The sequence below is a fragment of the Synchiropus splendidus genome, chromosome 10 (assembly GCF_027744825.2).
Source record: "Synchiropus splendidus isolate RoL2022-P1 chromosome 10, RoL_Sspl_1.0, whole genome shotgun sequence".
Lineage (NCBI taxonomy): Eukaryota > Metazoa > Chordata > Actinopteri > Syngnathiformes > Callionymidae > Synchiropus > Synchiropus splendidus.
Window position 1 is genome coordinate 14,515,387 of NC_071343.1, and position 24,455 is coordinate 14,539,841.

A 24,455-nucleotide genomic window follows, 5' to 3' on the forward strand; every position below is an offset into this window, starting at 1 on the left:
CTGAGACAAAAGTCTCCCTTGATCTTCCAAATGACCCCATAGACCATGGCTGAAGCGCACAGTTGTTTGAGGCACTTCATATACTGTACCAAACGCCAAACAGAGTGACAGGAGTGCCACCCTGTCTTTTTTATACTTGACAGCTTGAAGCAGAAGACAGCGCTTAGATAGACACTATAGATCAACATGTAACACAGAAGACTGACTGTGACTGCACTTTGCAGCGCCAAAGTCCCCTTGAAAATAGTACTATTGTACTAGAAGAATGTGAGAATGTGTGGCGAACCTAGGTTCATTCCTCTATAGAAACATTCACTTCATCCCTCAAAATAAAACCAGTCCTTTTGTCAAAACATTTTTCTGAAATTATCAGCACCTTGTGCTTGATTTTCACAAGGACAAGACAAGGCAGGGTTTCAGTGTAAGCAAAAGGAAAACAGGCCACACACCTGACCCTCATAGAAAACTAAAATGGTTCAACATTTTCATCGCCGCTTACCTTTAAAAGCAGTTGGTAAATTGCAGGACATGGGGGGGTCATTGATGAAAACTGAACAAAGAAGCAGTTTCTCGTCCAGCCCATTAAGAGCGAAGAGTGTAACTGTGGATCCATTACACCTCTTATTTCAGTAAATGGTTATCCGCTCCCCTCTGTGACTCACCACAAGCCAATGCCAATACATTTCTAATCCTCGTGGAGTGGCCCTCCGCAAGCTGCAGGAGATTTCTTAACACCATTATTGCACTGTTGGGTTTTGTCAGAGGAATCCGTGGTGTTCCACTGCATGCCAGTTTGCTTGACAGATGAGGAAATATCTCACAGTGACATCATGGTGAGCAGAATTATTGTCCCCTTTTATTTGACATGACACCAGATTCACTAGTCATAGAGATGTTTGCGCTCAATATTTCTGTTCTATGAGTCAATGAAGAAAATGATACTCAGGTCACATATAAAGAAGGACATTTCTTTTCACCAAGAACTAGACTTCTATAGGCTTTTTTATGTTCCTGGTCATTTCAGCAAGCTCCGAATGACAGACTAGAAGAAGATTCACCGTCGTCTTCCTCCTTCAAGGAGCAACAAAATTTATCCTAGAAAAAGCACATCATCTACAACCGAAACTAAGAAATTTGAGTGAGAAATTATGAGACCTCTCCCTAAAATAAAATTTAAAAAATTGATTTTCTAGCTTTATAAACACTCTACAACCCAAATTTGGTTTCAAACACTGGCCTCACTGATGACAACAGGGTTGTCGCCAAGTAGCGGGTGGTTATTTCTCTGTCATATAAAACTCTCATAAGGGAAGGCGTGGCCAGGATTTGGACCACAGGCCATGGGTTTTACACCTTCTTCAACTGGCCTCATCATGCATAAAACAACACTATTCACAGCTATTTTTCATAAAAACTGTCCGCACCCAAAACAGACATTTCAGTCAGTGTAGGTCAATTAATTGTTGTTCATATTTGCGTATTAAAAAAATACAAATAAATAAAAAAAGGGAAGCGGTTGCAATAAATTCTAGCAAAGGCACAAGGTTGGTTTAAGACAGGCATGTTCTCCTTAGAAAGTCAATAATGACACATCATCTAGTCAGGAAATTATCTTTCTGGACTAGAAACAACTTTTAAAATCTGCTTTACAAATGCACAAAAAGTAACATGAGATTGAGCAGTGCCATGCTAAATGTTGATATTGTACACTGGCTTTTTTTCAGGTGAAGAAAAATATTTTTCTTTCTTTCTTTTTTTGGCGCATGAAAATGCACAATAAACCAAATATCATTAAATAAAAGAATATTTTCAATCAGAATATGAGACAAAAAAGGATGATACTTTATATAGTTTGCTTTTCATATACAGAAAATAAAATATTGCTGAAAGTCTTAACACCAAATTCTCATGGGTCTGCACGCTGAGGAGGAGCAGAGGCCTGGATGAGACTGACTTTTGGCTGCGAGCATGGCGGGACTCGTGTTTCCCTTCAGCACTTGGAACGTGAGGAGACAAGAAAGGTGAGGACTTAGAGGGCGAGTGGGGAGACGCTTTGTCATTTAATTGACAGCTGCACCACAGCGGTAGGCTGGTTGCACAAAGCAACACTTTGATCTCATGCATCGATACAAGCTTCAAAAGTACACTTCCACAGGAGACCGGTAAATTCCAGTTATGTGCATCACAAAAAATAGACAAAATAAACACAGTATTTTCCTGAATGTGCGGTTGAGCCATGTCCATAACCAAACCCTGAGAAAGAAACATTTTCAGCACGCATATTTCATTTTCCCTTCTGCGCTCCTACATGCCTTAATCCCTCACAAAACTTGGAGTCAAGTCCCTTCAGAAGTGTCAAAGTTAGCCAGCCAGACTTCTATTCATGTATGAAATATCCGTGTGACAGCACCGGCAGAATTATAATAATCCTCTGCTGAATTCACAAATTCAAGGCAGAGGTATGAAAAAAAAGGGTATTTCTAGTGTCAGGGATTGGAAACGAAGAATTCATGGTTACAGTCGGGCCTGTGCCTGACAGTACAATATAAAGGCAGTAATATATTTGGTAGCCGTACAGTCACACCACAAACAAACGGTTGACTGTTAGATTGTGTTGCCCTTAAGGGATGCGAGTTTGCGTCTCTAAATAAAAGCACTTTCCCATGATAACAGTAAGCGCTGTAAGGTCCGACTAAGTGAAGCAGACACAGAGTCAGCGGAGTGACAGTAAAGATAAAAATGGGTTCTGTGGAGGCTGAAATAGAAAAGCACTGTAAACTCAGAGGCAGTGTGACAGCGTTCCTTGATAGTAGCGGACTTGTCTCTTTAAAAAAAAAAAATGGTACAGGATGTGAGGAATCATATTCATTCAGAGTACTTCTCAACATCTGCATGGTTAAGTTTAACTTAACTGGCGCTGGGTGTGACAGTAAGATAGCAGCTAGCAAAAGCTTTGCCATGAATCACAAATAATCTGGAAGCTTCATAAACTGAAAAGGTGATGCAGCAGGAAGAGAACTCGGTCAGAAAGCAGTAGAGGTTCAAGGACAAATGCCAGAGTATCTGTTATGTTATGAGACAAAGTAACTAAAATTTGTCAACAATACAATTAGAAATTGAAATTACATTTTGCAGTAACTATTCCGTGTTCAAGAAGTATCTTGGTGACAAGACTAAAAGTCTCGTATCAACTACTGTAGAATCGTCTCTGGTGTGATGGTACGAAAGCGCAACTATTTTACGTTTCATTGACATGTTTTTCAGTGTTATGCACTGAAGTACTCAGTGAACCGAAATCCTCACTCCCATGAAATAGTATTTTGATGCAGGGAAAGTGTACTTTTGCGACCTAAGCTGACACCAAAGGCACCTTCAAGGTTGCATGTTGACACATTAGGTCTTCAATTGAAGTACATGCTTCGCCTTCTGCAGCATGTCCTGACGCCATGGGCAGCGCGTCATGTAAAAGAAAGATGGCGGCCAGGGTAAGGTAAGGGATGGGATGGCGGCCCATCCATTCTACATGTGACAACGTGTCATTTGCTATTTAAAGCCCCTCAAATGGCCATGCATTGCTCCGTGCATGTTTTTCACTCCATTTGTAACACCTAAGGGTCAACATGCAAAGCGGAAGGTATCAGTGTAGGACACATAGTCCACTTCCCAACATCAATATTTTACGCCTGAGGTGTGAGGATGGGTTGGACTAAAAACCTTCAATCAGCTTTGATAAATATGAGACAGCAGTTAAAGGTATATTGCATTTTTAGCAATATATATAGCAGGTAAATTCCCATAGGAATCACTGCACAAGCGACTTTTCCATTCAAGGGTTTTCAGACTGGAGGAACTGGCAACCGCATAACCCAGTAGTGGTCGACACACAGAGCAAATCGAAGCATGTTTAAAAATAAAATCACTTTGTTTTGGCCTTTGACTTTGACAGCATCTTCTATTGAGTGACGAAGTTGCAAATAACCTCCTTTGCCTCTCCTCTCTGCCCTTGTCTAACTCTATCAGCTTCTTCCTTTTACTCAGTCACTCAAATGGTCACTTACACACACACACACACACACACACACACACACACACAAGCCAGTGCAGCATTCAACCTCCATGACAGTCTATCAGGGCTGTTGCGACAGCTCGAGTGTTCGAAAATGTGTGCAGAAACAAGCAGGGGAATGTGAACGGTTAGACGGAGAGATGTCACAGACGTATGTGGGAACCTGCTCGGATAACTTTATTGGTTAGTTGAGTGGATACAACAACAAATGTGATTCACCATTGCCTGTTTTAAATCCCCCTCAGACTTCTGTGAGGAAGACTTTCATCGCTGTGGTGGATCAGAGTCGAGGATGCTTTTCTATGGTAAAAATGAAAAAAATCTAAATCATACTAATCTGAATTAAACACAATCTGAAGCCACTAATCCACCTGAATAAAACAACTGCTACAAATTATGTTAATAATAGGAACCATGCAGCACATTTAGACACACATCGTGCTATTCTTTCCACAAAGTGCTGTCTGGCCATCTGTTTCTATGGTGACCACCATCAAATGGTGAAATGTAGAAAAATCCTGAAACCTTCGGTGACCTGTTTTTCACAGTTTGACTTTTAACGGATAAAAATAAGCAAAGCAATCTGGTTTAAATACAGCTGGAGTGAGGCATGCATTTGCAAAAGTGGATTACAGTTGTTTGGTTTCTTCCTCCTGAGCAGTGGCAGCATTGACAACAAGGAGGAAGATGATGGAGGGAGAAGGCAGGGGAAGTGCATCCCTGTGGGGGAGGGGGAGCGCTGGATGTCGAAGCAATTGCTTAAGTGAGGCAACGGTTGGAAAACCAGGGAAGGAATGAGGGGAATTACAGCAGGGGGTGCCAAGCCTCTCTGAGCAAGGTGGGGTGTATCAGGAGCATATGGCTGCAGGCCATTAACACAGCTGGGAGAACTTATTACCATCCAGAATACTGCAATGAAGAAAACTAGCAGAGCAAAACGGCAATCATTGTATTTCCTTTAGGCGTAATGAGCATTACTGGTCATTCAGGACTGTGCTGGTGTTCTGCCTGGGACCATGACTCCCTGCCGGATTGAATCGCGATTTAGGATCTTAGTCATGAAGGCTGACAAGTGGACAGCTCTGGTGTGAATTAGCTTTTGGACTGACTGATAAGTCACAAGCCAAATGACATGAGATGATGGAAGCAGCAACTTCCCACAAAGACAGGATATGGAGGGAGCGCATCTTAGCCCCAATTTACCCCAAGTGCAGAAGCAGTATTGCGGCAGAGGTTTTTCAATTTGTCAGTTTGCACTGGCTTCAAATACGCACAGGAGAGAATCGTTCAAACCGGAAACGCAATATGAATCCGGGGAATTTTCAGAATAAAACACTATGCTTTTTACTGTGAAAGAGCGGCGTCCGCATGACATTACGTCATCACCGGCGAACGTGACTCCAGAGCAGTCAACCGAGCGCTTCTTTCATGACAACATGGATCATGACTCACTAATTTTGAAGGTCGAACGTCATTCTTTATGACACTCTAGAAAGACATTGCCTCTTTCGGTCCTCGAAGTACCACAGGATTGACGATTCTCACGTAACCGAGTGGAGAACAACCACTTGGCTCCGTCCTTCCTCCCCAATACTGATGGAAAGTGAAAAGTGAGCTGTGGTTCGAGGTCACCGTTCCCTCCACCACCGTACGTGGTGGGAATATGTTAGGAGGTTAGAGGAGGGCGATGAACCGAAACCCACACGTAGAGCTTCAAAATGTGTTTTGCTACTTTTGTTATTCTCTCTCTACCAGAGTTTACAGTAGCTTTTTCATTAGTTTAGTTAGTACTAGAAGGTATCAAGAGTTAATAAACATGGAGAACAGGTCTTAACCATTATGTTCAACTCCACATAAAAAGGCAAATGTCTACTCAGGACTTTCTGGATCCATGAGGCTCATGCTAAATGTGGTTAGCCGCACTCTGCTACGTAACTGAGGTCAAATGAATTGGTTATTTACAGGATCCAGCTCTATTTTCTTCTGTTACACATAAACAGCAAAGAGCAAATACAGTGGAACCTTGGTTTTCAAACGTCCCAGACTTCGAACAAATCCGAGTTTTCAAACGAAAATCCAGAACTCGAACGCCCCCAAAATAGCCAGAAATAACATAACGTGCGCGGACCGATCAGCTGACCCACGACGCGCTTTGTTATTGTGTCTAACGCAGCCTCTGTATGCACACGTGTCCCGTTAGCTACATTTACTGACTGTTTTCTCTTCATATTGAGGTGTAAAACCTTTCCTGTCTCCGCACTGGACCGTGGTAGAGTGTCACAGGGGAGGTGCTCTCCACACCTCCGAGGCTGGAGCTCACACTCCAGGGTTTGATGTCCTGTTGTGGGCTGGAGCTGGGACAGGGATGAGGCGAGTCTGGGACAGAGCGTGACTTGGTTTATGACTTTGTCACAGCCAAACTGCACAGAAGCGCACATTCAGAGCTGGACACGCACCGGGCACCTCTTCACTTCTGGAGAGACCTCACTCACTCTGCAACCCCTCCCACATGCAGCGGCCACACACATAGACGAACAGCGCACCTGCAGCAGACACTCTACATTCACTCCTACAAAAGACTATTTTTGGAACGCATTATTTCTTTTTTCCATTCATTGTAATGGGAAAAATCGATTCAGATTTAGAAGAAATCGCTTCTCGAACGGCCGCCTGGAACGGATTGTGGTCGAGAACTGAGGTTCCACTGTAGTATTCTTTATAACACTTTTGCACAGTTGACCCATGCCGAGTCAAGGTAGGTCAAGGTTCGATTAATCCTGAATTCCATTTTGCAATCATCGCCACGCCCTGTGTTTCTCTACTCTTGTTTGGGAATATAAATGATTGTGCTTTGAAAACCCTAATTAAAGCTGTAATGGTTAAATGGTTCATAAATTAATGTTTGGATTTAAGACATTTTTTTTTTGGAAAAGAAAGGGTCCAAGAGCTTGTAACACATTTTCCATTAAACGGGACAGTGAGTCTAATCTGTCTTTTCTGAGTGGTAAACCATCCAGATGTTTTTGTGTAAAAACCTGGCACTGAGCTCGACCATTGATCTGGAAACGATAACTATTGTTTTTTCTCACTGCAGGCCGAGAGCAAATGACTCAAGTAAATCGGACTGTGTGACAAGAATGGAAAGAGAGATCCCAGAGGTGGGTCTTGCAAGAAGTCAAGCTTCAACAACATCATGTTGGTGTGGCCGCACAATTGATTCGCCGCCACTTCAGGGACAGTTCCACCAATCGATCCCCCCTCTGACCATCAGGGCCAGTAGTTTTCCAACAGTGGTGACCTTTGAGACCAAAGAAATACCTTCTCATCTTCAATAGTGCCATCCTTCAACTAAGCGTCCACCCCTAGAGTAAGCATGAGGTCACTGACCTGTTGGTTTATGCCACTGATTCATAAATCAACATAATATTTTCAAATCCAACAGAGGATGAATCAATTTTCCTCACAGCCGGGAGAGAACGCTGCTCTTGGTAGGAGCATCTCTGGCTGAAGTTCATGCCGGGTCATCTGCCACACTTCCACTAGCAATGATTTATTGCCACCCGTCCATGGACTTAAACTCCCTAAAGACTCGATTAAGGTGGGCCCCTTGGGAAAGCAGTTCATCCCAGAGCTGTAATGAATGTAGGAAATCTCTCCCCTCTTTTTTTCCCCCAACACGGCATTAAAACTGAACTAATCTCTATGTGCCACCACACATTCGCTCAAGTCCAACGATCACTTTCAAGTAAGACTCATCAGCACTATCCAAAAAACAACAACAAAAAAGTATTTTAACTTGTTTGTCTTAACAAATGTGTTTACTGGAACTGCGTCTGGCACTTCCTGTTGCCACTCTGAGGACTTTGCTTTCATCTATTTTTGTTTGTACTTTTCTTTAATGAACCATTATGCTAACATTTGAGGTTAAAAAAGCAGGTTACGAGCTCATAGTTAAAATCCTCCGAACAATGCCAGTGAATGCTACGTCTCCTCCTGCTCCGTGGTGTTGCAGAACTAATCTAAACTGCTGACATTATGGATTGAAAACGGGCTCTCATTCCACATGAAGCCTTTTCTCCTCGACTAGAGCCAACAAGGAACATTACTCTCCTCTCAGAGCATTATATTCTTTTTAAATAAACCCAAATAAGAAATTGGGTGTCAGAGTGTTCTCCTGTCGAGGTGCCGGCGATGGAACCCAGTGTGACACATTGACGTCAATGGATGAAGGTAGAATGATTTCAAATGTGGTTCATTTTGAACAGGAACGTTGGCTTCATTCTGCCATCTGTCTTTGCAAAACACATGTAAAGCAGGCTGGGCTATCACGGGCATTCGAAAGAAAATTTTCCAATCCGTTTCTTCTGTTTTACAGCTTCACTGACGGCACAGAGCTGGGACCGAGCTATAATCAACCATGGTCCCAGGCTCATGTGTTCGGATTCCTGTCCGATAGACGCCTCAGTGTCTCGTAACTCAGACCCGGGCATAGGAGGGGTATAGGAGGTCCATAAAAGAGGACTATAAAGCTGATGTGTCATAATTTTTCTTGCAATTCTTTGTCCTTTTTACCCATTACTCGTTCAACTATATATATATATATATATATATATATATATATATATATATATATATATTCATTTGACATTTTTTTTTATTTCTTGTTCCTCAAAATATAGCAAAATATATATTTCTAACTAAATTAGCTTTCGCATATGTTATGTGTTATACTGAAAAAATAATGCATCTAAAATATTATAGTAATTTATAGGTTTTATGGTTTACTCACACTTGTTAATATCATTACTTATATGTAATGTAATGTAATTTTTTTATTTTTCCCATCCTGTTTTGTAGTCATCACTGTCTTTCTTTTGGAATGACGGCCCCTAACAACAGTCACAGTTTATACTGTGGCCCACCCCTGGACTAACGTAGCATTTTGTACTTCCTACATCTGCACTTGGTTTCCAAACTCCTCACTGTCCCTTACAGTAGTGAGATCAGTAGTGTTGTCTTCCACTAGCCAAAGAGAAGATGAGCAGAATTAGCGCTGAAATATGTAGTTTGTGCTACGTATTCCGGTGCGTAAGTATATGCTTAAGTGAGCTTAGCATTCCTCCCACTATAATCCACAACGCAATGCTGCATTGAAAAACTCAAGTCTTGTTCTGAGATGAATGTGAATTGTAGCTGTGGAAAGGGAGCACACTTTGCGTTTCTGCAGCACAAAGGATATCTAATCTCCAATCAAATTACATTTCAACTCTCCCCATGTGTCCTTGCTTTTGACCGAGTAAAATAAGAACAAGGGTATGTTAAATAGGCAGCGCCACCAGCAGAGTTATGGCGCTATGGCCAGCCTATAATGATGCCACGAGGGGCCCTGCTTTTGAAGTTTTTTTTTTTCTGGCGGATAAGAAACGGTGATGAAATGAGTCTCACCCCATCCTGGCTTGGAAACATCTTGGGATTATTCGATCTGGGAGGTCAATGGTTTCCCCCTCCACATATAGCTATAAATGTAAGTTTCACGTGTGCCGTTTCTTTTGCTAACAAGCAACTTTTTATCTGGACCGTCGTCTCCTTCCCGTTCCTAGCATCATTAAGCGATTAGACAACAACTTTAGCGGTCGACTAGTCACCGACTACCAAAACATTTAGTCGACTAGGCCACAAATAACACGTATAAGTTGGCGAACATGCTGACACGTATGTTATAGTGCCGTAAATAGTAATTGAAAAAAAGTAAATTGTCGTAAACAACACTAGCGTTAAATGTGTTTGTGAAACTTACTAAGTTCAAATTTTAGTTGTTTAAAATGTGGTACAGTGTGTCTGTTGCCATCACTATTTTACCATTGTAGTCAAAATGTCTTTTAAAAAACTCAGTATCTTGCGTTGGGTTTTGGCTTTGTGTTTTTCCCCCTTTATTTATTAGTTTTTTCCTTTATTTTAAGCTAACTTGCTAGACAACTGACTCTGAAGTGACCGACAAGAGGGTTCACTCTGTTCTGTTCATTCCACAGTGGCACATCAAGTTACGAATAGTCGACTCATGAACTTGTCGTTGACTAATTTAGGCGTTCATTACAGTCGACTGTCGACTAGTCGTTGCAGCCGCAGACTGCAAAGGAAAGATACATTTTCTTCATGTTCTTACAGCCGAGATAAATATAGATCAAATTATTCTATTTGTTTGTCTGTGCTATGCATGACACCATCAGGAATTATTAACCCTTTAGAAGCAGCTGCTTCAAGCAGAAACAAAACACATGAAAGGACACCGAGTCAAAAAGGAAAGAATGTGTAATATTATTGGAGGAAGCTAAAGCAGAAGGAAATAGAGAAATATGAGACACATATTCCTGTGAAAAGTAGCTATTATTTAAATAAAGGAGAATCCAGTATGTGAAGAGACTCGTCAGCCCTCGAATGCGACTGAATTATTATGCACTTGCATGGTTAAATATGGAATGACATGAAAGAAGCAGCTATCACTTCCTCACTGAACCCATTTCAAAGTTGAACCAAAAGGAGAAAGAAGCACAAGTACAAAAATAAAGAGCACACACTCGTGTTCTAAACCGGGGATTACAGCCCCCAGAGTCTGTCAGAGGCTTTTTACTCGGGTCATATCTACGGCTTACGTGGACCAGCCTAAGTGCTGAAGCCCCTGAATTCAACAGCACTGTGGCTTGTTACTATTGGATCCTCAGGAAACTCTGGAACGTTTAAGCTAATAAAATGCTGATGAGCACAAAACAACAACTAGTTATCATTCATAGCTAAGATAAACCCTCAGGGAGCTCAAATGAGCCAATTATAATTTGAATATTAAACTCCATTGTTTACATAACAATGAAAACAACTGTGTCGTCCAAACTAGTGAGTATTATCTGGTAATTACAGCGTTATCCAGGCATCAAATTAAAGTCTTCATTATTAGTTGAAACATGCTTGATTGGATCATAAATATAAAAACACAGATGAAAGTTTAAAATAAGGCCGATGTTACATTATTCAAAGCCGTTCGCTCCAGCCACATATTGGATTTATGCATGAAAAAAAACACATGAATAAACATCAGCGGTTGATCCAGTCTATAAGCGTCCAACCCTTTCCGCCCACGCACATTTTAAAAAGAGCAGATAGCCGGGTTATTTTTTCATTCCATAACAGTGAATCACAGCAAAACATTGTAGCGGCGAGAGAAAGAGGGGGCAGGCAGGACTCTGAGCAAACAATCCAAATCAATGCATGACTTCATCCGACGATTTTTGATCTTCTTCGTCTGAAATCAAGCTGTAGGACCGAATGTGTTGTACGACGCATGCATGTCAGAAGAAAAAAAGAACTAAAACTAACACTAAAATACAAATATATATACATACACACACGCACATATATATATATATATATATATATATATATATATATATATATATATATATATATACAAATAAATAAAGAGAGAGAGAGAGATATAAAGATTTTTTGCTGGTATTTTTTTTGTGATGCAATTTGCAGGCTGCCTCCAATGATTTTTATTTTTTTATTAATTTATCAATTAATAAATATATTTATCTACTTATTTATTTGCATCTGAAAGCTTACAAAATGATGATGAAAATGATCTGCTAACCACAGTCTGCAGTAAGTGATGGAGTTTAATGTCAGATCCTGCCGGTACAAGGTGATTGTGGTGAACCAGTTTCCATTTCTAATCCAAAAGAAAACCTTTTAAAGGCTTTAACAGGAGCAGAGCGCTGTGGTGCGCAGTGTGTTAACTCAATGAAAATCCTGAAATGAATTTAGTCTCAATATGCTAATTAGTTTCATGGTTGAAGGCAGCTCAACATCTGTTAGAGGCAGATTCACAATCCGCTCGGCTAATGCACAGATTGCCGCTGGCATCGTATTTAAGCCTTCGCAGAGTTCAGCGGCATCGCTGGTGTTAATGGGGGACTATTTTTAAGTCAAAGTGAAGTCTTGAATCTGCTAATAACTCAAACATTTAGCATTTAATGCCATTAGAAATCATTAAAGTCGTCCTTGCTTTTAAGATCTGCGTTCATCCTGAACCTAAAGTGACCCAGTGTGTGAGAGTGGTTCTTTTAAAAAAAGGGTTTGCAACCTTATTCTGTTGCTCAAAACTTGCATGTGTGGATGTCATTTCTTTATGAATATCATATTGGGCAAGTATTATCCTGATGCCGTGCAATGTACAAGTCAATATTCGAAAATCCGAAAGCAAAACATCTCACGATGAGTTGTGATGAAAAGAGATGATTTACACAGCATCTCAGTCTGAACAAACTCATTGAAAGACCCAAACCCGCAACCATGGTAACAAGTCACAACAAACATTGCAAGAGCTGCGGCAGCAAAGTCAGCCATGAGCCTTTGTGTGGGAAACACGGCTAGAAGATCGGAACAATTGTAATAAAAATGCGAAACTTTTGTTATCACTTCACTTGCGATGGATTTGCTGAACCGACCAACCAGTATGATATCAGTTACTACTCAGAAGCACTAGAATTCTGGAGGGTTTTATGTTACAAAATGTTACATTAATGAACAATGTATTTGCTGTATAAAAGACCAGCCAAGCCATGAAAAAGTAGAAAAGCGCTGAGGGAGCGCAGACCTTGTCCAGCTAATTTCCTCCCATAATGTGATTTTCACTGGCTGTTATGGTCCTACATTTATTTTACCTACAGTATTTGAAATATCATCGATGCCATTGATGGATTTTGGGTTGGGTTGTTATCACCTGTTCCTTGTCCCATTCTCGACATGTTATTTACGGACACTCAAACAAAAAAAACCCTGCTTGGTAGAGGCTTAAAAAAAACAAGAATGTGTGGTCATAATACAGTACATTACAGTGTAATGCCTTGCTTTCCTGGGCTAACCTGTGCTCAACAACTCACAGTTCTAGCTGCATTATTGCAGCCCTGCCATTTAGTTGTCCACAACCTTGGAAATCCATTGGACACAAGTGAAGCCTGTGCAACTGGAACAATAAAGGAATGATTGGAACCCAGATACGCACTAATTTCCTTTATCAGTTCTGACCACAATCAATTTGGAAGCTCTAGTTACCTGAACACATTGATCCACAGCTGACCTCTAGAAGCACCGAGGACTGAGAAGATTAAGAATTGGCTGCAGAAACGTGCAGCCTACCTGAGTCCCCGAGGTTATTAAAGAACAGGAAATAAATCACCAGCAAACAGACGCAATTCTTCAAAGAAATCTGTGGGACTAAATAAGCAATTTTGCCCAGCTCTGAGGGAGCAAGAAAAATAAAGCATCCATGCAGAATTATTAGGAATTTTAAACGGAGGAAATGGTGAATTTGTTCAGTACGTCACGCCATGATTCAGAAGGCTAGGTTTCCATTCCGGGCCATTAGAAGTCACCATGTGTAGATTCAAAAAATAAGACGTCACCCCATATGGATGTCAGAAACTATCGATACGATGTGGTTCCGCAATATTGTATCAATGCTTTTGCTGAAATATGGCAATACGTGATTGATATCGCCTTGATATTTTAAGTTCTCTATACCGATATAATACATAGATATGTAGATATGCTGTGTTTTCCTTTTGCACACTGTTATTTTGTTGACTAAAGGAGTGATTCATCCGTCAGTTGGACCAGGAAATTTAGCTGACTGGTCTGACTCTTCTTCATGCCCGTAATACTGCACAGCATTATCTCATATCTCCCCTTAAAATGCTGGTTCTTATTGTAATATATTGCTGAACTTGCAGTATCGAAACACATCACTATGTATCGTATCACCACACCTGTATTGAGATACGTATTGCATCGCATGATATGTACCAATATTTTGTATTTGATCCAAACTTTTACTGGCTCATGAGCTTGGTCAGGTAAGGAGAAGTATTCTCAACACTCCGAGACAAATGGTGTTGGAAGGGGGGCGGCTATTTGAATTGATCGGAAGAAAGCCCAGTGCAAAACACCCGAAGGAATAATTGAAGCTCTGTGTGATGGACGCAGATGAGAAGGAAGGAGAGATGGACAGTGTCACATGAAGGAGAATCAATCATAGCACATGGAGCTTTTTGTTACATTTCAAAATTGCAATATATAAGATGTACAGATATATTGGAAAGTTAAATAATTCGGAACAAAATTCTTTATCTAATGTGTCTAAACTGCAGAAGGAGGAATTTACATTTTCATTCTTCATTTACATTTTTTTTTTTTACAATGAGTCTTGTCAACCAATGAATAATGTCATGTTCCTACATTTATCTGACTTAGATATATTACATTTTCTTAGTTAAATCCTTCTGCGAAGGCAACTAGACACCGTATTGGCTTTCCCATCTGGTCCGCTGGTAAAACCAACAGCACAACCATTACATTTTGGTGGAAAACTTCTCAACAACGCAGTTTGGATTTCGGCGACCAAGTCCCTCAGCATCTCAAAAATCCAACTAATGATGATGATAACACCAGCTGGCAGCCAGGCGTCTTCTAAGAAATGTGTTCGACAATATCCCACCCACCTCCCAGCCCCCCCCAACACAGACCTGCAGTCGCGCTGGGTGTAATTGGGCAGAAATGCTCGGCAACAAAAGAGGAATGAGTTCACACACGAAGGCTCCCATGCAACTGCTAGCACTGTGCGTAAAGTTTTTTTTTTTTTTTTATTGACTGTTAACACGTCTGAAAACACTTCTGCAGCACTGTAAACTACATCGCTTATTTGTTTCTGCGGCAGAAGCCAGACATCGTGCACAGTTCATTAATTGCGGGGTGATGTAAAGCCCATCTTCCTTCAACAGCAAAAAGCTGAATCTCTCCCCACAACCTGCGTGAGGAAACACAACAAAGCCACCACTGGCTTTGCTCCAGGAGGAAATCTGCTTCTAGCAAACCTACACGTCGCATTTGTAGTGTGCATCACACTGAAGCAGTGATCAAAACATTTTGGGCGCCTATTCAGAGCACCAGATGAACAGCTTGTGCCTTTTTAGAGCGGTTGTCAGGGGTGAGAGCACAATGGAGAAATCCTGGGTGTGAACTTGTGTCCAAAATGTTCCTCTGTGATCGAAAGGTTAGCGAGTCAAAAGCTTTTTTTGTTGTTATTATGGCATTGTATAAGAGGAAAGATTAGCCAAAGATAGAATAAGCAATGTTGGCTGTGAGAAATAAATAAGAAACAGGGAGCAGGTGAGTTGCACAGCTTCTTCCCTAGAAAACACAGAGCCTGGGTAATAAATATTTAATCTCATTCTTCCTCTGCCGTGTTTCTTGTACTGGCAAGCACTTCGTGTTACAAGAACGCCCGTGCTTTTCATATTCCTGGAGCAATCTTCAATACCTGCTGCGACTCACCTGGCACATTGTCAACAGCAATTTCATTTCATGTTCACGTCTCCACTTTGCTTTGTTGATCACCGAAATTGTGTTGTGATTCCCATACCATAGGAATGAAAAACCTAAGTTTAGGTGCAATGCTGCAATCCTGAATACTCAAGGAGAGGTTGCCATGGAAACAGAGTTACATTGGCCAGAAATGAAAGCGTCTGAGGATTTAGACTTTCACTGTACATTAATTTTTAACCGTAGATTGTGTCTACATCAGCCTCCACTCTGCATAAGCAGGACTTTGTCTCCGCACGATGTCAGTCAGCCGTTCCAAAATTGAAGACAAGGCAGTCTAATTGTTACTATGATGTGGTATTATGTGCCTTGACAATGTGACACGTGCCCCGCTGACAGTGACTGCTGAGCTATAAATACCCCTGAATACACACATTCATTACAGTAAAGGCTGAAAAGTTCCTCGACTAATTTGCGAAGTCAGTCATCATAAATGGATGACGTTGTGGCACGAACGCTCGCTGACACGAGCCACAAATAAACATTTTCCGCGGCAGAGTGAGGGCGCATTTTAAATAGTAGCTGAAGATGGAACCTGAAATGATGACAAAATGCTGTCAAACTTGCCAAGGACGTTCAGCTGGACTTCACAATACTAAATTTGGTGTTGCTAAATAACAGGCTGCCGTTTCCATGGCGATGCTGAAGTGTTAAGTACAATGACAAAGACACTATTATGTATATTTCTACTCCGTCTATCATGAAGCAAAAACAAAGAGAGGTGCCTTTTTACGAATCCACGCTTCTTTCACAGTCATTTCCTGACCAGCCATGACAAACCAAAGGTTTCCACTGAATGCAGTTCGGTGTAACGTAATTATACGTGGCCTGCGACATAATTTCATGATGTCAATTACGAATAACTCCACAGCCCACGCACAATATGAGTCCCAACAACTGCAGTCTGCAGCAAGTGAAGCTCTCCAACAGTTAGGGTTCAGAACCAAGGGTTCGAAGGAACTCCTCTGAGTATGTCATGTGTTTAGAACAGTGAGAACAGACCGTAGTTTTCTGACCACTTCCAAATGAATCCGCATCCATTTCTGTGTGAATGGCTGGGCGCAGGTTTGGTCGGCCAAATCATCCTCTCTCTCTGTTACACCTCTCGAAGGAGAATGAGAAATCGTAGGTGGGAAGCTTGAAAAGTGAAGGCTGGCATTGCCGGAGGAGCAAGAGTTGACAGACTCTTCTCCCGTTCCAAAGTGAGTGAGAAGAGACAGAGGTCTGAGAAGGCACAGTCTCAGACCTCAAAAACCGTCCCATTATTTTGCCTAAAACATTATTCAAATATATCAACGTTAGACTCGCAGAACTGCTTTGATGTTAATTTGACTTTTTAGAGTATTGTTATTGAGCTCGGTACTCAAAGCTCTCCGAACTGAACACACTGACAGATTTTTGCCAACATCTGTGAAGAACGTAAACATAACAAAAGGCTCCGATAAAGAGCAACATCAACAGTCAGCAAACATCAGTGAAGACACATCTATTTCCTTTCATCAACAGTCATTTCAACAAGTGCACCAAAACAATAGCTTTTTCTGTAAAAGGTCAAATGAAAACACAAACTGAAATATTTTGAACAGAAGATATCAAACAGCAATGTTTGGCTACAGAAACGTATTATTCTATTTAATCGATTTTTATCTTCTACTAAGCAGACATCATGTCAGATTAATAACACTGAACATTACTGCACTGTGTTTTATTTCAGTTCCGAATTTACCTTCTCTGGCATTATCTTAGTTTAGTTTAGGGGACTTTACAGGTAACCCTCAGATTGCTTCATAACAATTTTCTTTTTGAGTGTTTTCATTTTGGGGCGTGTTTGTTCAGTACTTCATTTACTGTAGTTTTAAGCCAACTATTAGAATTGTCCTCAGAAGGGGTCAATTCCCAGCAGCGCCACCTAGATGGCGTCACCCAATGTCAGATTTCCTAGTCGGAAGGTGGAAGTATCCTCATCATCCTGAGTTCACAATCCAAGGTGGCTGCTTGTGTGTGTCAACAGTGAGGAGACCGCTGTACCTACCAAATATGTCCGCTTACCAAATGTGTCCTACCTGCTGCAGAGTGATAACGTCACATCTGGCATATACATCTTTTTTTAACATTTTAATGAGCCAGAGAAAATTGAAATAAAGGATTTCAAAGTGATTTATACCACATGCGTAGCATTTATTTCCACAAAATGCGATGTTTGTCGACTCGTTTGCGACGTTTATGTCCGTTCTTCTCCGCAGTCTGCGGAACAACGCGTCGCAACATTAAAAAATATATATCGTATGCCGGATGTAACGTCATCACTCCATGGCAGGTAGGACACATTTGGTAAGCGGACACATTTGGTACCTACACCGCCACTAATATTGCATATATTGAATGTTGAATAGTGTAATGTACATAACACCCCACCCGACGTTGCCCCACAATATTGTATATTTGTAAAGACACAATACGTTATGATGACCACCTGTTTGCACTCAACATTTACTGTTTGCACATTTTAAACGTTCATGCTCTATATATGCCAACAACAATGCGGATCATGCTAACAGTGGCTGTCGCTCGCCTGGCCGATGCAACACTGCAATGCTGTTTAAGGAGTGTCTTCTTTGGTAACTGGAATACAGTTCCCAGAGGTAACTGGCTCGCAGCAATAAACAATGAGGCAAACCTTGATATACTACAACTGTCAATAAAGTTTCGTGTTAAACGTCATGTAGCTCTATGGTGCAGACATGCGTCACATGTAACATTCCATCATTCTACCGTGGTGTGTCATCAAGTTAGAGGCACATCATTTTTTAAAAAATGTAAAAAAAAAAGTTTCCAATGCTGCAGCATAGATCTGTAGTGTATAGCAGTGATTTTTGACCATAGGGCCGGGGCCCATGGTTGGGACTCCGAGCGTCTCCTCGAGGGCTCCTAAAAGTTTTCTTGCTTTAGACCTTTGGGCCGTGAGACGCTCAGTTTTAATACACTTGCCAAGAATCAACATCCAACATGGAGGCTGAATTCTGTGTCTACATTGGACGCAAAACTCTACCTGATGATCGAACTACACCTCAGGAGTGAGAATGCATTGTCCATAAGACTATTGCTGCTGTCCACATGAGCTCATTGCGATATTTAACACCCCAAGAGAGATATCAAAATCAACATAGCTCAATAATAATGGGCAGAAGAAAATCACAAACTGGCAGGAAACTAGCCGTACGCTCTCTCGAGTGCCTTTCTAATTTGTCATGCCACTATTCAACACACCACTTTTACACAATTGGTGTGTATGTGAGTTTGGGCTCTCATCACATAATGTTTTCTAGTTTTTCACTTAGTCAGAGTGTGAGAACGTTCATCACGAAATCGCTCCCAGCTGAGTGAATTCCGTCTAAATTCACACACCAACAGGCCGATTTAGACAGCTCTACCTCTCAGCGCTCCGCCACATCCAAGACCCTTTATGAAACTCAAGATGAGATGGCTCCAGATGGGGATAATTGTCTTTCGCTATCATCTGAAATCTCTGTCTCCATATAAGCAGCCTCTGAAAACAGTCATATCCTCCTCTGGCGGGGCTCTCCCCACACTTTATCAGCGGCGTCTGATGAAGCCAGAGAATTTCAAATGACCACATGAGAGAATTTTACTCCAGGCATTACTCATCTTGTGAAAATGGGATTCCTGGATTCTAACGGGACCTTAAAAGCACACCACTGGCCCCCACGTTCGAGAGGCTGCCATCAGGTTGGCTCTCTGCCGGCACGTAAAAGAAGGAAGAATGGAGATGGTTCTTTCTGCAGCCTAGAAGGCCAATGGTTCATCGAACACTCCAGGAAGGCTTCAGGAATCATGTGCCCATTAAAACATGAAAAAAGAGTAAGGACAGGAATTAATTCAATTGCTGCCAGAAACACGGGTCGATGATCGGCGAGCATGATGCTAAAGGACATCATTTCAGCCATTTGATATGTTGGCCACTGAATATGGATCAATAAAAAGCAATCGAGAGGTCAACAAAGAGCCCATTAGTACGTCAGGTACGACACAAAACAACACAATAGTGCAAGAGGAGCTCCTGTTCTGGAAGCAGGAGGAGACAAAGAAACACGTGCTGTTTATTGAGGACCAACAAAAAGTCATGCTCACTCACCCGTCGTCTCCACTATTCCTTCTAGAATCACCACAATCTCAAACTGCTCTGTTTGCATAGACCTCTGGGAAAGGTCATAGAAGGGGCTTTTGGTGTCGATCACGTGGCAGATCGTGAGCGGTGAGACCAGAAAGAGTTGATCCGCGCCGGTACTGAATCCGACATCCAGCTCCAACTGATCCAGCGGAAGAAACTCGCCTTCGGGCGTCTGCCGTGACTGGAGAGAGGAGAGGCAGAGATGTTTGGTGTGAGTTAGAAGGAGAGAGACACGGTTATCTGGAGCCATCGGAGCATCTGTGTCAGAGTAGCAGGCAACTGTAGCATGTATAACACAGCTGTAATCCTGAGGCTTTCACAACTGTAAATAAAAATAGACCCCTGAAAACGGGGTTCCCAGCTCCCAGCCTGGAAAACTCTTAATAGTTGAAGACGCCTGTACTGAGCCGGACCAGTTCCTCTGCTGGGTACACAAAAGCATCACTGGTATTCACGTGACAATGACTTTTCAACTATAGAAATACCTACTTGGGAACAGCCAAATCCAACTCAAGGGGTCAAAAGTGGCAGTTGGTGTGGACACGCTATGCTAAGGCAACCAATTCTCTGAAACACATTGCTCACCCTGAGTTTTCTTAATGGGCACCTCAGACTACTGTTACCCATCAAACCTTTTCAGAGAGGAAACGTGAATCCCTATTCCAACCATACTTGACTGAAGAGAGGTTGATTCTCGTCTCAAAAACCCCAGTTGTCTGTTGAACTGTCAACTGTTCAACCACTAAGATGCATAGCAATCTCACACCTCGGCCAGTGCCAAACCCACACAGATCCACTAGAAATGCTGCTTTGTAGCAGAAATCTGTCAGTGTATTTTTCTCAGGAGCAAGTTTAGCTTTCTCTTTCCTACAGCTCATAACAGTTGTAAGCATCAAACAAACAGTCTGGCGATGACAGATCGATGACAGGATGTCTTCATTTTGGGGGTTGGTTTTGAGAATCACAAGAATTTGTCAAAAAAGGGTCTAAAATATAAAATAATCCACAGTACACTGTGCATGCAGATCAGGAGTCACCAGGACCTAGGTTTAAGATTCACCTTGCTTTTCAGCCCACTCCATTACCAAGAATGTCAGAGGTCATCGGGCACATACCTATCGCTCAAGTTCCTTGGCTCTTTAACTGTCTATTGCTTTTAGCTTGGCTGTCCTTGGCCAACACTGCTGTGCCACAATTTCTGGTGGCCTCTGACTTACTACCCCTTGAATGGGGTAGTGGCTGTTTAGCCTTTCATTGGCTCCCTGACACTGCTCCTCGGCTGAGATGATGGACTGCCCATCACAGCAATGAATGATGCAACAATGGCTAGTTCTAACCATAAACCTGATCAGAACATTTGAAATTTAAAATCAAAAACTCGTAACAGAACATCCTCCTTGAGAGCTCAAAGCAAAATAATGGTGTGTTTTCATTTCAGGAAGATGCGTTTGTTGTCGGCACCTTAAAGGGAACATAATGAAATACAAAGGTCAGGGAGAGCGTAACACTGACAACTGCTACTGTAAACCCTCAATGTCCCAAATAGGCAGTAAAGTTTTTGCCCTCTGGATGGAAATCAATTGTGTCATGCCACATGTCACATTTTACAGCCGTGCTAAAAGGTCCAGGTCCAGGAGGTTGGGGTTTCATCTGTGAGCCACTGTCCTCATTCCACTCTTCAATTTGACTCTCCACCCGCCATGATGTCTCAAAAATAGCAGGCTGACACGCTCTGTTCTGCTGATATCAGCTGCTCAACCTTTATAATCCTTATCGAATTGTAATAAAGGAATGTTGAGGCCTGCTAGGGGCGACACCTATTCTGAACTGGTGATGTATAAATACAGCCGCCTTACATCCATCCAACTTCCACTGCTTAGCTGAGGTCGGACTGTGGGGGCAGCAGCCAGAGCAAAGTGACCCAGACTTTCATTTCCCCAGGTGTACCTCGAGACACTGTTTCACCAAAGTATCCTTAGTCTGCCTCAGTCGGAGCGGCCCATCACACCTCACCAGGTAAGTATCCAGGAGGCATCCTACAAGGTGATAGCTGGCTTCTCTTGATGTGGAGGAGAAACTCTTCTGCTTCAGGGTTTTCAGAGCGCAATATCATTAATGTGGTTGCCAAGACAACATTCTGCCAGAAAAGAAAAACTAAAATGAAACAATAACAATAATAATAATACTGTATTACATCGACCCCAAAATAAAACAACCAGGCTCCATACTGAGCATTCGCGCCTTCCATCACCACCTTGACAAAGTCCTCACCAGATGACTCTTATTCATTCCAACCCGAGGCCCGGAGGCCAAACGTGGCCCACTCTCTGCACCTGCTGGCAAACACTGAAAGCGCTGCTTTTAGCCCTGCAGTATTACAGCACCTCGAAGCACATCGTGCACCTTGAGACACAGAGTTCAAAGCAAGTCATTCAATTGTACAACAATTTAGCAGGGAAAAAGTAAATGTATTATCATTATTATTATTATGATATTGAAATGTATCTTTTTGCTTCATCTTCTTTTTGGCCATTTATCATTGTTCTATGAAGAATATGAGACACAATCAGCTGAGCATCTAAAGTGTGATTCCTTTTGATCATGAAGTTGAATGATCAACAACAGTACCAGTGTCGCAGTACTTCCCAAACATTGAAAATTGAATGAATTCCTCAGACTTGTTTTAACGGACCACTCCCTCATATACATGTTATTATTCAACAAAAGGATCCACAAAGATTAGCTCCTCTATAAACACTACGCTTCGCACATCGACAAGCCTCATCCTGACATCTCAGCTGTCAGTCATATCAAAGATTGGGTTTTTGGCTTCATTTTTCTCCTTCTGTATCTGCCCGAATTTGCCACGTGTATCAAAATACAAAGCAAAGGAGGGTTCGGTGAGTTTCGGGTTAACCAATGCATCTAAGAAGGGGGCCCTCTGGTGGACATCACTGCATACTCTTCATACAAAACATGATAAATAGTCTCTGAATTAATCACGACTGAATTATATATATATATATATATATATATATATATATATATATATATATATATATATATATATATATATACACGATATTTTGTGTTGTGTTTTGGCTAATAAGAGTCTGCGATTCACGATAGACACTTACAGCGAGCCTCACTATACTTACTTTGAGCAACTTGCAGCGGATCTGTGCAGAGACCATATGGCTGTTTCGGAGGTTTCCCACCCTGAACATGAGAGTTAGTTTTCCATCTCTCATAGAAATGGCAGCATGCTCGCTGAACATCAAGGTCTCGGCCCTCTTCTTGGGCTGGGACATCTTGATGAACATGCATCCGATCAGAAAGGCATCAACGATGGATCCCAGGATGGACTGAAAGAGAAAGAGAATGATCCCCTCGGGACACTTGTCTGTGATGTATCGGTAGCCATATCCTATCGTGGCCTCGGTCTCGATGAAGAAGAGGAAGGCTGAGGGAAAGTTGTAGACGTTGGCCACGCACGGAGTGTACTTCTCATTGTGCGCTTTGTTGAGGTCCCCTCGGATGTAAGCGATGAACCACCACATGGAGGCCATGAAGAGCCAGGCCACTGTGTAGGTGAGGATGAAAATAAACAGATTCCAGCGCCATTTCAAGTCCACCAGCGTGGTGAACAAGTCTGAGAGGTATCTGCTGGTCTCGCCGCCCAGGTTGCCATGCTGGACGTTGCATCGCCCGTTCTTGTCCACGAAGCGCTGCCTCTTCCTCTTCTTCTCAGGGAGAGGCTGGTTGAATCCAGACCCGCTGGAGGAGGTGGTCACTACCTGGTAATCGTCCCCAAATTTCTTTCGAAGTGCAGACATACTACGATAGCAGCAGCAGCGGAGGTAAGAAAGACGGACGGGGGGCAGAGAAAACGAAGATAGTTGCTGCAGTCCGCCGTGTCTGTGCGCAAACAAGTGCGCGGATGCCGCCTCACTTCACTCTGACTGAGTCCTCTCTCGCCAGAAACCACTGCATCTGCTGTCCTCAGCCATCAAACACCGACCACTACACTTGGCCCTGGATGGAAGCCATGCAAACGTCCAGTCCGCTCAGTAGTTGCCTTTGAAATCGCTCATCACCCGCGAAGGATGACTTCCAAAACTATACTCAACTTTTCTAAACACTTCACAGCCCCGTCTGCGTCGTTCAACGCTCCACTGTTCCGTGCGTAACCACTCCACAGACGAATGTTCGGTGCGCACTGGGCGATGTGGCTTTTTCTGCTCCCAGTGCAGCCGTAGAGGTGTGAAAACATGAAACCAAAATTTCGCCCCAAACCTCTGATCGAACGAAAACGACGAGGAGCTGTAGGAGAAGAAACGGCGTCCCGCTGTCGTCCTCTTCACTCGCGCGCATCGACGCTGTCTCTTCTCGCCGGGGGGAAACCTCTCATGGTGTCCGACACGCAGATCCGCCAGATGCTCTACTGTGTGCTCGCGTCTGGCTCCTCGCTTTTTCCCTCGGATTTCCGTGCGCGACTCCTGCGCACTCACTCGCTTCCAGTGATGCGTTCACTGACGCCCGGTGGAGTCTCAAAAAGACAGACAGCTCGGAGGAGGAGGAGGAGCGTAGAGCCCTCACCTGGTTTGTCTTTTTCGCTTCCACTAATTTAATAACTCACAACTGGTACCGCATTCATGTTCTTCAGTGCATAACACGGTTGAATTGCATACATAGAGCGTATCTGATGAAGATAACGACACAATTACGCACAGTAAAAAAAAAGAATGTGCTACTTCAGGGTTTTAA

At 42.4% G+C, this 24,455-nt stretch overlaps 1 protein-coding gene across 3 annotated transcripts in view; it reads right to left on the reverse strand.

Annotated features, from left to right (window-relative positions):
- Positions 1-24,236, reverse strand: part of kcnj3a (potassium inwardly rectifying channel subfamily J member 3a) — a 33,238-nt gene extending 9,002 nt beyond the window's left edge. Inside the window, exons 1-3 of one of the 3 annotated variants that reach the window (XM_053878147.1) lie at positions 22,847-24,236; positions 19,653-19,869; positions 11,707-19,340 (exon numbers count right to left, since the gene is read on the reverse strand). In XM_053878147.1, the coding sequence (XP_053734122.1) occupies positions 19,243-19,340; positions 19,653-19,869; positions 22,847-23,524 (993 nt within the window). In that variant the 5' untranslated portion in view covers positions 23,525-24,236 and the 3' untranslated portion in view covers positions 11,707-19,242. Of the gene's footprint in view, positions 1-11,706; positions 19,341-19,652; positions 19,870-22,846 lie in introns of those variants that run through there. The other 2 variants (XM_053878146.1, XM_053878148.1) reach the window with 2 other exon arrangements.
- Positions 24,237-24,455: the final 219 nt, after the last annotated feature.